General features: G+C 39.8%; 1 protein-coding gene across 1 annotated transcript in view; it reads right to left on the bottom strand.

Annotated features, from left to right (window-relative positions):
• Positions 1-14,795, bottom strand: part of LOC306819603 (low density lipoprotein receptor adapter protein 1) — a 39,276-nt gene that overhangs the window by 5,065 nt on the left and 19,416 nt on the right. The window contains exons 2-7 of the mRNA XM_079336993.1: positions 12,356-12,498; positions 10,139-10,251; positions 2,334-2,448; positions 1,865-1,937; positions 1,698-1,784; positions 610-737 (exon numbers count right to left, since the gene is read on the bottom strand). Coding sequence (XP_079193119.1) covers positions 610-737; positions 1,698-1,784; positions 1,865-1,937; positions 2,334-2,448; positions 10,139-10,251; positions 12,356-12,498 — 659 coding nt within the window. The remainder of the gene's footprint in view (positions 1-609; positions 738-1,697; positions 1,785-1,864; positions 1,938-2,333; positions 2,449-10,138; positions 10,252-12,355; positions 12,499-14,795) is intronic.

Genomic DNA, 14,795 nt, shown 5'->3' with positions numbered 1-14,795 from the left:
TCTAGTGTTAGGTTTATGTATTTGCACACCATGCTGGAGAATGAGAAGACTGGGCAGTGCAAACATTTTAGATTCCTACAATAGAATGAAAGTTGTAGTGTAGACGTTTCTTATAATCAAAACTTCCTGCATCATGTGCTTGTGAGACTCTGTGTCTAATTAAATCTGACTTCTTTCATCACTGTAAGAAATCTGTCAACACAATAAAGGTCTAACTCTTCTTTTGGTCAATATTGGCTTGAAGTGAAAATGACAACCAGATTATATATAATGTCCTAAATTCCTCAAACGACGAGCTGTGCAGGTTTCATTTAACTTACAACTTAAAAATTCACTTTGTGTTTTAATTATTGTTGAAGATACTATACTTCTTATCTGTGTTTGTATTATTGCATTTTAACTTTTTCAATAAATAAATAAAAAAAAAAAGATAATGTGATAGTTGTATTTTGATAGAAAACAAAGTAAAATAAGAGCATGAAGGCTTTTCCATACAAAGAGAAAGACAAAAATAGTGTGATTTATAAAATAATACAAAAACCCTAAAACGGGTTTGAGAACACAATTTTGAATCCAGTCAGCAGTTTGAATGCAGATGGCGCGACGTACCCAGGAGTCGTGCTTGATCGGTCTCCTTCTTGTCGGGTTACTTCGAGGTGAAGGCGAGCTGAGGGAGGCGGAGAAGAAGGGCCTCCGCAGCTTCTCCTCCATCCCGACAGGCTTGTGCGTTTCTGGATCTGACCGAGTTGTCGGGGTTGCAGGCGAGTTGACGGAGGAGTGAGGTAACACAGAACGGAGACGAGAAAAGAGGAGACGTGTCAGTTTTCAACCTGTTGCACTCCCTGCTTCTCTGAATGTAAATCTTTTCATCCATCCCTCAGTGTGGGATTACTCCTGAGGTCCTCGAGGGTTTCACATCTTTCTGTCCCTTTCACTCCACTGCAGGAAGCGGAGTACAGTTTCATGGGAAGAATTAGGAAAAGACAGCTAATAACTAACAACAACCTGAGTGGTTGATTAAGCCCCATTTTGTGGAGCCTTTGACACCAAAAAGGAGCAGAAAAACATTTTGACCTATAAATGTCAGGCCATTGGAGGGTGCTTAAAAAAACTCCTGCTCCCCTGAATGACTAATGAGTGGTGAATAATTGCCCGATTTGTCCTCGACGTGATTGACAACCGTTTAATTGTTGTGTCAGAGGGTTCAGAGTCAAACTATAAAATGACTGGTCTGGCTGTGGAGTGCACACAAGGGCCAGAAAGGTCACTTAAATGATTATCATTATGCAGATGAATACAGAAGCTTTAATTTAGCATGCTTGTGTAAAACTATTAAAGAGGATTATTACATCTGGAGAAATTTAGAAGAAACTGCAAGTACATACTCTAAATGTGCAGCAGATAACCGTTCACATTTTGAAACCTATAGAACCAGTTTAACTTGATTTCTTTATTTATTAGTATCTAACTAATTATTTTAGAAACTATTGTGGTCAAGAGTTTTTGGTCACAGTATTGATTGTAACCAAGACATCCACCTAGCTACAGTTACACAGGATTAGCTGGGGAATGTCAGATTTTGATCTTGAACCATCTTTCAACATGTTTGCTAACAACCAGCACCATAACCTTCATGTCAGTGGATATATAAAACATACTGTGGCACACTGTGGTTAAACACAATCAGACATACACACCTGCTGGAACACACTGAGCGTCAGTCGTCTCCGTCTGCCCGTTGTTTGTAGCACAAGAACAGCAGGTCCGAGCCTTCTTACTTTTGTCTGTAAACATGGAAAAAAAACCCCTCTAGTAAGAACAGGTTTCATCTTTGTTATCCGTCACCCTTTCTTTGTTGACTCACCTTCCTGAGCAACCTCCCACAGATCAAGGGCTACTTTAAATGCCTGAGCTACAGTTAACGTCACAGCCTGAGCCTGCAGGGGAAAAGGGGAAATAAACACAAAGGGGCAACATTTAAAACATGACATTTGGTCAAGAATGTTTGCTTCAATGTCTCGCACGGATTATTTGACCATTTACTGTGATAATGACACAAGTCAATGAAAAACGAACGGTATTTAATCTCTTTTGGTTAGTATTCATGTAGATTATCGACAAAGCTTACACTAACATACAGATCAATCATGTGCGCTGTGGGATAATCAGCCACAAGATGGAGCCACACACCATCTACAGTCAGGCATGTTGCAGGTACCATTCCTTGTATTGTATGCACACAGTCCAAAAAAATAAAAAAGGCGAGCTTTTACTCCCCATATTAAGAAAATAAAAACATGAATACATGCATTTTAAAGTGTCTGATCACATACCATCTTCTTCTTCTGGCAGAGGAACGCGTGGCACTCCAGGGTCTCATTGAACTGACTCTGGGAGACGTAGGCGAAGACCTTGTCCTGAGTTTTATCTGCTGTGCAGTACGAGATTCTGGAAAAGCAAACAGGGTAAAAACAAAGAAGCATTATTGCATTCAGCAACACTATTAATCCCACTGACATAATTATGTTTAGGATGATAAATGAGACTCTGCAGCGGACAGAAACCAATTTATGACATAAACATCTTAAGGCAAACCTCCTATTTATACATGTGACATGCATGCAAACAAAGACAAATCCTGTTCTGTGCATTAGCTGGCTGCCTGCGCTCTCCATCATCAAAAGGAAGCAACACAGCGTATATGTCAATACAGGGCCATAACTTTTCAACCCCCAACCTCTTGCATATGCATAAGCTAACTAATCATGGCTGGATGAAAGCAGTTGTTATGAGTATTATGCTGATGAAGTCCCACAGCTGGGGATGGTGGAGAAAGAGACACAAGAGCGACGGTGACATCCATGAGAGATGTTTGAAGCTTTGACTGGGCTCTTCAGTCTTCCATTTTTCCCACATAAAGTGTATTTGATACTACATTTTTCACAAATGCAGACGCAATTTCTGTGTGGATTGGAGTTCTCAACATAGTCATCTGATCTGAAACGTCCAAGTGTTGTGATATTGGAGGACAATGCCAAAGAACTAAAGATGCTTCCTTTGGAATGTGGCATTCAAATGCTCTCTCGCCATCAAATAATCAAATATAAACACAATTTGTGATTGGGCTATGCTAAATTTTGTTTCATTTATTAACTTTTTTTCACTTGCAACATCTACACAAAGTCCTTTGATACTGCAGGAAATCAGATGTCTGAAATAAACTCCCTGATAGTCACGTAATATATTGCTACTCGTGCTGAAATGTCCGCATTTCTTGTGTCGACAGGAAATGAAAAAATCTTTGAGCTACAAATCGATCTCCGCTGTGACTTCAAAGCACTTCAGAAATCATTCTAAGCAGTCACACTGAATCTCACCTGGATCTTATTTCCAGTTTCAAGAGACCTGAATGACTGCCTTCCATACCCTATTACATTCAATGTTTATCCCTCGAAAAAAAAGGACCGTGTGGGTTTGCTGAAGCGACAGGCATAGATCCGCCGGATTTGTTTTGCCAGATTTTATCCAAGCTGTTAGAAGCCGTATTGATCTGGAGTCAGCCTGTGTGTCAGTCTGAGGCTGCTACCTGAACCAGCAGAGCGCATCATGTTTGTGGCTTTAAATAGACATGTGAATGAGCCACAGACTGACACCTTTGTCACTCTAATTAAACACACAACCTTTATAATGAACAAGGACAAAAACAAGATTGGGTGCATTTGACCCTCATTTCGTTTGGTATAAAATTCTGCTGCACTGACATAAGTCATTGTTTGTCTCTTAATCACCTGGTATCGATTGGATTCAGACACCTATTGCATGTGATCGGCAGTGATTGAAGACTCCACAGGACTGCTATAACTGTCATGTTGACGTCTAAACTGTCTTTCAAAATTCTAGGCTGTATCCCAAAATAAATAAATAAATAAATCTGCAGCTGGCAGCCACTCATCAGCAGCCCCGCTTCAATGACGAGCACTAAAAAGTGCAGCAATTTATTCCATCAAAAAAGCATGAAAATACAAGCCTTCACATTTTCCTCTCAGAGTGTTTGCTGGCTGATGCATGACCCACATTGTAATGCCCCTGACACCAGCCTCTGCATTACCCCCTTATTTCCTCCCTGATACAGCTTCTATATGGACCTTAATTGCAGAGAAATGAGCGGAGAAAAGTTGAAAGGGTTGGCCTATTTAACTTCAGACAACAAATGTGATATAACCAAGGTGCTTAATATAAACTTAATTATCCTCTTATTGAGATTTTTCATTTACTTTCTCTCCATTATATCCTTCAAAAACTTGAAACTGAGTTCTCCCTGTGGATAGTCAAAGATTTTCATCTTTGCAGAGATTATGCACTAAATTGATTGATTTTGTGCTTGCATTGTTATAATAAGATAACAATTTATATACAGTACAACAGTTCAGTCTCATTGGGAGCAGCACAATTTCTATCAAAATGAAGTCAGATACTGAAGCAGTGGTTAAGCATTTGTGGGCTTGTCCCAAAGATTATAGAGCGATGATGGGCAAAAAGTTAATATGTTTTGGGCTCAGCATTTTGTTACAATATCGATCAGTTATTACATTTTGGGTTTTGTTACATTTTTTAAGTGTATTTTTTTTATAACATTTCAGGTCGTTGTTACATTTCGGGCTTAAACAGGGATAATCAATGCTTTGGGACGTAAAAATAAAGAATATCTGTTTTTTCAGTTGTTAAAAAAGTTACACTGATGACATTTTTTTATCTTCTATTCAAAAGTTCCATCTTTCAACATTTTCTGCAAAGTTAGTTTAAAGTATCCATAAAGGTTTTTACTAGTAATCACAGACAGATGAACAATGCAGCCAAAAGAGCTGGGTATGAGTTTTGGAATGAGCAGACTCTTCCCTCTTATTCTCAATAAAGAGACACAAGAGAGTTCTGAGGCAGAGTTATACTTATGCATCCATCCATTCTCCACTCAATGTTGTTAGATGTCCCACAACATACAGCAGCAGGCAGAAGATAAATAGGCAAATAGGTCAGTGCACTTCAGCGCCTGTGAGGATAAAACTTCAACAGGAATTGTCTTCATTGAACTGTGTTTACATCAAACAATTACATGTGAAAATGATGTTTCCTCCTTTCAGCAGGAGCTGGAATGTCAATGGCATTAAAGGGTCATACAGTATTGGATTGTTTTTAGGAATCCATGTGACAATTATTTTACCCTGAATGAATGTTTCATTGGGGTGAATTCACATACAAGATTTTATTCAAGAACTGCTATAGACTCACAAGATTTTTCATTGAGAGAGAAAGTGTGTGTTTCTGTGTGTGTGTGTGTGTGTGTGTGTGTATGTGTGTAAAGAACTCATCAAAACCCCTGTTTTTGCAGATTCAACTCCTCACAAGACAATTAGAATACAAGAAAAAAAAATTGACTGCCAACCAAACAATGGATCATATTCACGAAACAATCCTCAAGCTCGAAACAAAAGCCGAAGAAAATAATTGACAGCGTGGCGACGTTTTCACAAAGCATGAACAACAGAAGCTGAGCTGTCAGTCTGCATCATATCTCCAAAAAGGCTCTGTGGACTCGAGCCTTTGATCTCCTCCCTGTGTCGAGCACCGCTGTTTGTGCAGCAGCGAGGGAATATCAATGGAAATATTTAAATATTTACAGTACAAAGCCTCAGTGGAACGTCGCACATCAAAGCCTGTGCGAACATTGAATAAAGCAGGTATATGCTGTTTAACAGTGCACTATGTTTGTTTAACTTTTCTCTCTATCTTAAGTTCAAATATGGAAAAGAACCATGAGAACAATTAGAAAAATTCAAACGGAATATTTTCCATTCATGTTCAGAAACACTGTTGAAGAATCTGCTGGACACATCTCACAGATCTAACAAAGTGTCAGAACATGGAGCCTCATTACCAGGTGGACTGTCAGTTATCTTTGAGCTGTTTGCGTTACTCGGATTGAAATGCTGTTTGGACTCTCAGAGCTCCCGTCAGAAAATGAGTTAGTAACACGAGTCCAGATGGAGACGTGCTGCTGATAGGGATAGGTAAAGATCACTGCATCTATGGTTATTCAGGATGAAGAAATAGTTAAACTAACCATGAGCCTTATGAGATGAGTTATTTTCAACTTAAAAATCCAGTCAATATTGAAAACCAAACAAATCACTGTCTACTGATCCAGTTAGTCGCAAATCTATGAATATATATTATTACCAAAAAACTATATATTATATATTCAGAGCTAAGACATGTTGAGATTGTTCATATACACTTAAACACTCATTAGTAAAAGATAAATGAGACAATACCACTATCATGTCCGTGAGTGGAGCTAGTGCTATGGGCGAGCTTAGCTTTAATAGCTTAGCTTAAAGAATGGCAGAAGTGGGGAAACAGCGTGCCTAAGTCCATGACAAAAATACAGCTACAGTAGCACAAGCTGTAACAAAAATGGGTAAATCTCTTTTTTAAGGAATGCACCCATTTTTGATTGGATAACACAAACATAATCTCACCTATTCTTTTTTGGCCCATACCAATACTTATTCAAGAATTTACAAATATTTGTTTACATACAGGATGATAAGAAGGCTGAGATGTAGGGAGGAATGGTGATGAGACTTCTTGCCAAAGCATTGCTTTCAATAACGTCTAAGCAAACAACAATTTTCTCAATACTCCAATTCCTCAAGCATCTTTTTTTATGAAGTCAACATATAGATATATAGATGTTTATTTTTTCCATAACAAGTCTAAATGTCACTTTCCGTGTGTTATAACTTAACTACATGTGCCAGCTCTGACATATTTCCACTCTTTTTTGTGTTTTGCCACCCTGTGAGTAAAAACATCTCTTGATGTAGCTCTGAGGTTAATCCCTGCCAACAGTTTGACCTGCAGCAGTGCTACAAGGAAGCGACGCTTATGTTGGAAGGTCAAGCTGATAATACAACTATTTCAAAGTCTGTTGCTGCAAACTGTAAACTGAAGTGTGCTGTCTGGAGCATAGTGGTTTTAAAGTCTGCTGATGATATAAAAGTGTGAAAACTTTAATGTTAATAACAGGATCATAATGCAGTGTGGGAGTATGCATGTGTGTGTGTGGTTGAGGATGGAGGGGGGGTGGGGGGGTCATGCCTGAGAGGATCCCATTCCCAATACGACTCAAAAAATCTTCTGACTGTTTTCTATCCTCACTAAGCTTCCCCCTGAGGGAAACAGCCCGACCTCCACTGACTGTGTATCCACAATTAACTCGACAATAACACACATTTACATACACACTCTGTGTGTGAGGTCCCCACTTAGAAGCTCATGAGTCCATCCATGTATGGACAGGCAGAATGTGCAAACAGAAGCACACACACCTTTTGTGTCTCTCTTTTATTTGTCATGCACAATCAGCAGTCCAGTTGATCCATTCTCCGAGAATCCACAGTCTTTCACACTTCACTTGTTTTCTTGGCCAATAAACGGATTATGTGCAACTAAAATAAGACACGAGAAAGGAGGGGCAAAAGGGGAGACGGTCTACAAGGAGGGTGGGGGTGGGGTCTCATAAAAGGAGAAAAAAAAAATCAATCCTCAGTAAACCCAAGCTCTGCATGTGGCCCCTCAATCTCTCCACTACCAGTGCTCTGGAGTATATACGGCACAAGTTTTAAAGTGGCCAATTAGTGGCGGGTATTCCTGGGTTCATAACTCTGTTTATGTTAATAGGAGCAGAAAAGAAAGATCTATTATAGTACGTAAAAATGAAAGGGGGTTAGGAGATGAGGGGAAGCGAAGGCGAGAAGAGGAGGAGATCAAAGACGAGGCAGATTCCTCTTCGCCTGTGGCCTGTAAGCACTGATAAGGTGGATCAGAAGAGGATGTGAACAAATGCACACACACCGATTCACTCAAATGACTTATCCCTGTTTATATCACAGCCTGTTTGGTAATCAGAGTCCAGCCATATGATATTTGGACTGTAATCCTCGATGACAAGACGCCAGGGCAAAATAAGAGGATGCTTTCCACGGAGAGGAAAGCAGCCAAACGTATCCCAATCAAAACACACTTCACTGATTTGGAAGCGAGAGCTGAGCATGTAACTGAAGGGGGTTAGCTTTCATTGACGCTGAGAGACAATAACAGATCCCCCCCGCCACACACACACACACACACACACACACACACACACACACACACACACACACACACACACACACACACACACACACACACACACACACACACACACACACACACACACACACACACACACACACACACACACACACACACACACACACACACACACACACACACACACACACACACACACACACACACACACACACACACACACACACACACACACACACACGACGAACCCCTCCTGCCCTAACATTATTGTCTCCCAGTGAATTGATCGAACATGAGACTCACAACAGCTCTGAGCTGATCGTTGTTTAATCGCGCCAAGGGAGCCGAAGCGATGGACAGAGGGGAGAGTGACCTAGATAGAGGATATCATGCATCAGATGAAGCTGATTTCTTAGTTTTAAGGACTTCAGGCATAGGTGATGACCGTTTCAATCAAAAAAATAAATAAATAAAAATGAATAGAATAGTAATACATGTTTCTGGAACAACCCATTTAATCAACTCACGTTGACTGACTATGATTGGCTCAACCATTTTTAAATTTAAAATGAAAATTTTTAATAAAAGTAACTTTAATAACACTTTGAGTTACACTGAATTCCGTGAATGGAATTCTTAATGTTCTGCAATAAAATGTTCAATTATCTGCATGAAGCCAGCGCTCCTCTGTAAACGAGGTCAGTGGGACTCTCACTGTGACATACTAAGAACACTCTTTTTTTATAATAGACTATCTATCGAGTAACAATGAGCTTGAAATCACATTTCGAAAAAGACTTCTTGAAATGGAGTGAACTGTGAGCATTAAAAATGGAGATGTAATTGACAGCATAGCTTTTCCATATTGGGCTACAATATTTCCAATATCAAGGTCAATAATTACTCTATTATCAGAAGCACTGTTACTTTCTAACTTGGTTGTTACAGTGTGATGTTGCAGTTTCCCAAATACTATCGTCACTTTACTTTATCATTGAAAATGTTGTTCAATATCATATATCAAACATTCACTGGATCTGGTGGAATCATTGTTTCATACCTTTGAATATCACTATCAATACAACAGCATTACATTTGAACTAAACATACTTTGCTACTTCACTTTTACATCAGGCATGGTCTCAATTAACAATCCAATCAACACTTGTATATCTCTTGTATTTGATGCTCTTTTGTGTTACTACTATTAATCGTGTTGTTCTGTAATGTTGGAGCAAATTGGCACCAGAATTTCCTTTACAATGAATAAAGTTATGTCTAACCTTATCTTATCGGAAGTCATTCACATCTGCAACATAAAAAAGTCTAATAAGTGCCCCCACATTGCATGCTTCCCTGTCAGCCTTATAAAAAGGTCATAGTGACAATGCTAACATGCTAATGTTAAGCAAGAGTGATGTGACCATGGGCAACATACTCTGACTTTTTGCCAACAGTACATTTAAACCCAATCTTGGTGCTGGAGAAATGGGTCAGTGGGCCGTCGACTTGAGAGATTTTTAATTTGGAACAGACATGAATGCCTGTTCCAAAATTGTATAATCTAGCCAAGCCATACCAAGATTTTTCACCTAAAATAAAAACAGTGACCTTTAACTGGTTTTAACATGAGAACAGAAGATCTTAAAATGTCAGTAGGATTCATCGTCTGGGAACAATGAGTGTCTGCATATAATTTTCATCCTGTTCATAATGAGTTACTTTATTCAGACCAACAATACTGGCAGACTGAAAGACAGCAGGACAGATGGAGCAATGAACAGAATGCTTCTCTGTAACATGGTACTATGCAAATGGCATGTCAAAAAAATATCTCAATTCAACCAGAATCTGAGCGCAGTCTGGTAAGGTACAAATTCTTTGTCTGGTCAACTTTGCACTCTGCTGGAGTGTTAGTCCCAATCAGAAAAAAACCACTGTGCAAGTTTCCATTTGAAATTTGTTCTAATTTAGCACTTTTATTCACCTGTATATGGAGACATTCTCTATGAGGTCTGTCGTCTCCGAGTCTGTGATGATGATGCCTTTCGGTGAGACCGTCAAAGTTACTTTCCGAAACTTTTTTGCACTGGCTCTGGCCTGTGGAAAGGAAATACAAAAGAGAACACACACACACAAATCAGACTGAGAAAATGTTGCCACAGGTGAAGTCAGATCTTGCCCGTCACTCTGACATAAATAAAAGATTATCTTACATCTGATTAAACACCAAGAGCCCTCAAGGTTGACAGTTTGCTGTGCAGAACTAAGCAGCTTGAATGAGTTCTCCACAGAAATGTGGGGAATTTATAAAAGGTGACAGAACAGAATGGAGGGTGGGGGGGGGGCTGCTATGTGTAGGCCAGAATGAGTCCTTGAGGTCGGGTTGGCAGCCATTCACTCCCCCTGCAGCTCTGCTCCATCTGGAGTTTCAGAAAAAAGGGCCATATAGTGCTGAGCTTGCGGACTGCGAGAGCGCCCGTTGACAATGACAATGACCTCCTTACTGTGCAATTAGCTGGCAAATGAGAGCTGTTTAGTTTCACAGCCAGATGATACCAGGTTAAGAATCAATAGAGTGACGGTGAGAGAAAAGCAGAGGGGAAAGACGAGATGGGGAATATAGAAAGCAAATATTGCATCATCTATTTCTACATTCGTGTTGCATCAGAGCCCTTATATTTTGACGGAGGAGGTGAACTAAAAGCTAAGAGTGAAGAGGCTTTGAAGATGAAAAGGAGAGTGGTCTGTGCTGAAACAAAAGCTAAAGGACTTTTGAAGGACAACAGGTAAAGTGCTGAGAATGTGTCGCAGCCTAAACGCCCAGGATAACAACACACACTCACTACATGGAAAACCATCATTATGATAAGAGGGGCAGAGTGTGCGGTGGATGACGGTGGCAGCTCATTCATGTAGGAAGTGCTAACAATCACATTTTCTTCTGTCATGTTACTCGTGTTGTGCCACAAGGCAAAAGGCAATCTGTCAGCCTGAGATACGCCAAGTTCAGCGTCTCACATATACAGTACGTACATCAGGTCCCCTCTGGTCTTGTCTTATCATTTACTGACTGAAGCATGTCGGAAATGGAAAAATTCATAAATGTATTCAGTAATCCCATTCAGGTTGATTGGTTTCCAAGGGAACAGACAGAGACAACAGTGTCTTTTTTTCCCCCTGTTGTAAATCAAGTGAATCTTAATCTTGCCATTAGGTTTAGTCCAGTTTGTAATGAAGAAGCAGGAGATTTGTGATTATCTGCCCGTGCCACGCTTTTCTTTCTGCAGAAAAAGCCAAGCGAATAGACTTTTATTGTTGGCAGGATTCACTGAAAAGGGGTGTGCATGTGTGTGAGAATGTAAGCATGAAAATGTCTCAATTAATTGGAGTTTTTGTTCATCTAGAATCTGAAGGGTTTCAGAAAACTGTCAATCGATTTCAATCTAAGCTGGAAAAAATGTGCAGCATTCTGATTGGATGCAGAAAACTGTGTTCAGTTAAATCCCGTTTGGCTCCTTGTTGTTAAGTAAACCTCGTATGTGATTCAATTGATAATCCTGGATTTAACAGCTGGGTTTTAATAACAACTTAAAGTAAGGCAGGAAGTGGAGTGGTTTAGGAGTCTAAACTTTTTCCTTGGACTGAAGTGTTTGTCCTGCATGCTACAGCACAACTTTAAAGTACACACTGACACACCGACATGAACACTAAACTGGATTATTCGACAATCATTTTCAGCCCTTGAGAATACTTTTTCTGAGCGTAAGTAAATGAGCCATAAACAACATTATATGAAAATTCAGGCATAGGTAGGTAAGGTTAGGTAAGGTTGCAATGTACATATTCATGTGGGAAGATACACGTTTTCCTGGTTCAAAAGAAAAAAGTATTGAAATCTTTTTGATAATGTGCACTCTCGTTTGAGGCGTTAATTTCCCAAATCCACAGGAGAATTTCTATAAAAAGCCTCACAGTAATTGAAAGCGTCACAATGTCACTTGTGTCTTGAAATTTCACGCTGCAACACAGACGCTGACCTTGCAGACTGAAATGTATGCAATGTTGCTAACATCACTATTCACACATACAAGTTCAAGTTCATTATGCAAAACTTGTCAAACAGTCTTTCTCAAATGTCGGTTAATGTATTTCCCATTTTATTAGGCTGTGTGAGTCTTAAGCGGACCTGACTGTGACTCACCGTGGCAACGATTCTGCGAATAGCAGCTGAGGCCATATCCTCTCCTTTAGGCTGGCCCACCAGAGTCATACCCAGGTACTTCACGTTGAACACCATCCCCTCCAGCAGGGTCTCCTTCGTGTCTGTCCAGTTCTCTGGCAGCTCTGCTCACACAAAAGACAGGAGATAGGAAAGATAGAAAATCACCCAAATGCTCCAGGTGTGGCAGAACAAAAGGTCCATATCATTTTTTTTATTTGCGAAAAGGTTTGAACTTCCTACAATAAGAGCCCAAGGTATTCAAGACGACTAGCATCTAGTCTATATTGTGAATGATTTCTTGTATGATGAATAAAAATGCAACAAAAATGTCGATTAAAGCACAACATCCTGTGGCGCCGGCCGTGTAGTGGTTAGTGCGTGTGCCCAATATACAGAGGCTGTAGTCCGTCTTGCCGGCAGCCCAACAGGAGCCACATGTTTGAATCCAACATGTGGCTCCTGTCTTGCATGTCATTACGTACAGTCTCTGCTGTCCAATCTAAAAAAAACAAAAAAGTACAAAAATTCCCAAAATAAAACCATAAAAAACCCACCCATCCTACTCTAATGTTACCCTCAAAAGCTATGACAATGTCTGCTGCAGTGTCCCAGTTTTGCTAATATTCAAGATGAAAGGAGTGTGACAAACTGGGATCATTTCAACACCTGATAGTGGATTAGATACTAACAATAGCTGGATGGACCGCAGACCACATATTCTGTGAAAATATAAGATTCCCACTCGACCCGAAGACAATAGCTGATATTAGCATTCAACCACGGCTGTATTATAAAAGTTTCACATTGACAGGCATGTGATAGCAAGATGAAAATTCCTTGCTAATGGCATTGGTAGCTAATCACATTTAGTTTGCTAAAAAGGAAAATTGATACAGTAATGTAAACAAACTTTTATAATTGATTTAGTTGACAGTCAAAAATGATTGTCAAATTTTCCTCTATCCCTTACATTTCGAAAAGCTGTTAAAAATCGAGAATGTTGATGCAATTTTTAATCGCAACATCAACTTTCTCCTCCTCAGCATGACTTCAGAAAACAATGGCCACTGAGTAAATAGGATGGTTAGTGTTCTGCTCCTTGCAGAGACATTTCTGTTCATTACATATACACTGAAATAAGAGGTTTAGATTGAAAAGAGTATGGAAAAAGAAGAGCATGTGAGAAACAATCAGTGTCCAACACTCTGCAATACTGGCACCAAACTCTCCACATGGGCTGATGGAGCCATCTGTCGCTGGCAGGCCCCATGCAGCTGTGAAGGCGACCAGCAGAGAACACCATCCCCTCACGACGCTTCCAACAACTCTGAATTATTAACTATCTCTAGTCGGACTGAAGGGGCTGCTTTAAATCCAATGAATACATTTGATTATATTAAATGTGACTGCTGAAGTTCATGGTGAACAGTAAGGTTATTTCTTTTTTGGTCAAAGAGCAGCGCTATGTGAGGGTAAAGATTAAAGATGTAATTTTAAGAGTGATTGAGAGTGCTTCTCTAAAGGTTTATTGATCCAGGAGGAAGAAACTCATTATTTTATTTTCCATCTGAGGCCAGAGGTCAAGTTCAGTCACAGACCAGCACACATGGTGTCTGTCTTTGGCACTGAACCCTAAAAGAACACAAATAAAAGGCTATGATTTCTAAAGGGGGTTATACTGTTGAATGTATCTTAAGGATTTTAAGTTTTAATGTTTAAGATTTATTTTAGGGATTTTTGTGCAGGATAGGACAGTGGATAGAGTCAGAAATCAGAGAGCGAGTAAGAAAGGAGTCACAGGTCGGATTCAAACCTGGGCTGCCTGCTTGGAGGACTAAAGTCTCCTTACATACAGTACATGGGGGGCGCAAACTAACAACCAGGTTCCACCAGTACCCCTAGGTACTGATCCCACCCTATGTATCAGGGTGGGATTGGGTTTACATCACTTACAGGACATGAGCTTACAAATCAAGAAAACAATTTTTTTTGTCCAATACCACCCTTTTAAAAACAGTCAATTCTTACCTTCAAAGGATGATGCAAACATAACCTTATCATCCAAAAATGACTTATGTGGAGCTCAAGCACCTGGTGACACAAGCCAGAGTTCAGCCTTCACAAAACCGGAATAGTTAGGGGGAAATTTTACTAACTGAAATTTTTTTGTATCATTTTTTTAATTCACTTTAAGATATTTGCTACTCTCAGACTAACAAGCTTACAATCAACTGCTATGGCCAAGGAGCAGTGTACAGTAGCTGATATTGCTACACTATTCAGCCTTTTGGTATCACATTAGATTTGATGGTTTGTGGAGAGCATACTGCACCACGTCGAAGCCAGGATGCTTCTTACTGCACAGAGCTTACTGGAGTATAGCAGCTACTTAGCAGCTGTTCATTATTTAGTTTACAGA

Source organism: Symphodus melops (assembly GCF_947650265.1).
Source record: "Symphodus melops genome assembly, chromosome: 1".
In the NCBI taxonomy this organism is placed as follows: domain Eukaryota; kingdom Metazoa; phylum Chordata; class Actinopteri; order Labriformes; family Labridae; genus Symphodus; species Symphodus melops.
This window is presented reverse-complemented; position numbering and strand designations above follow the sequence as displayed.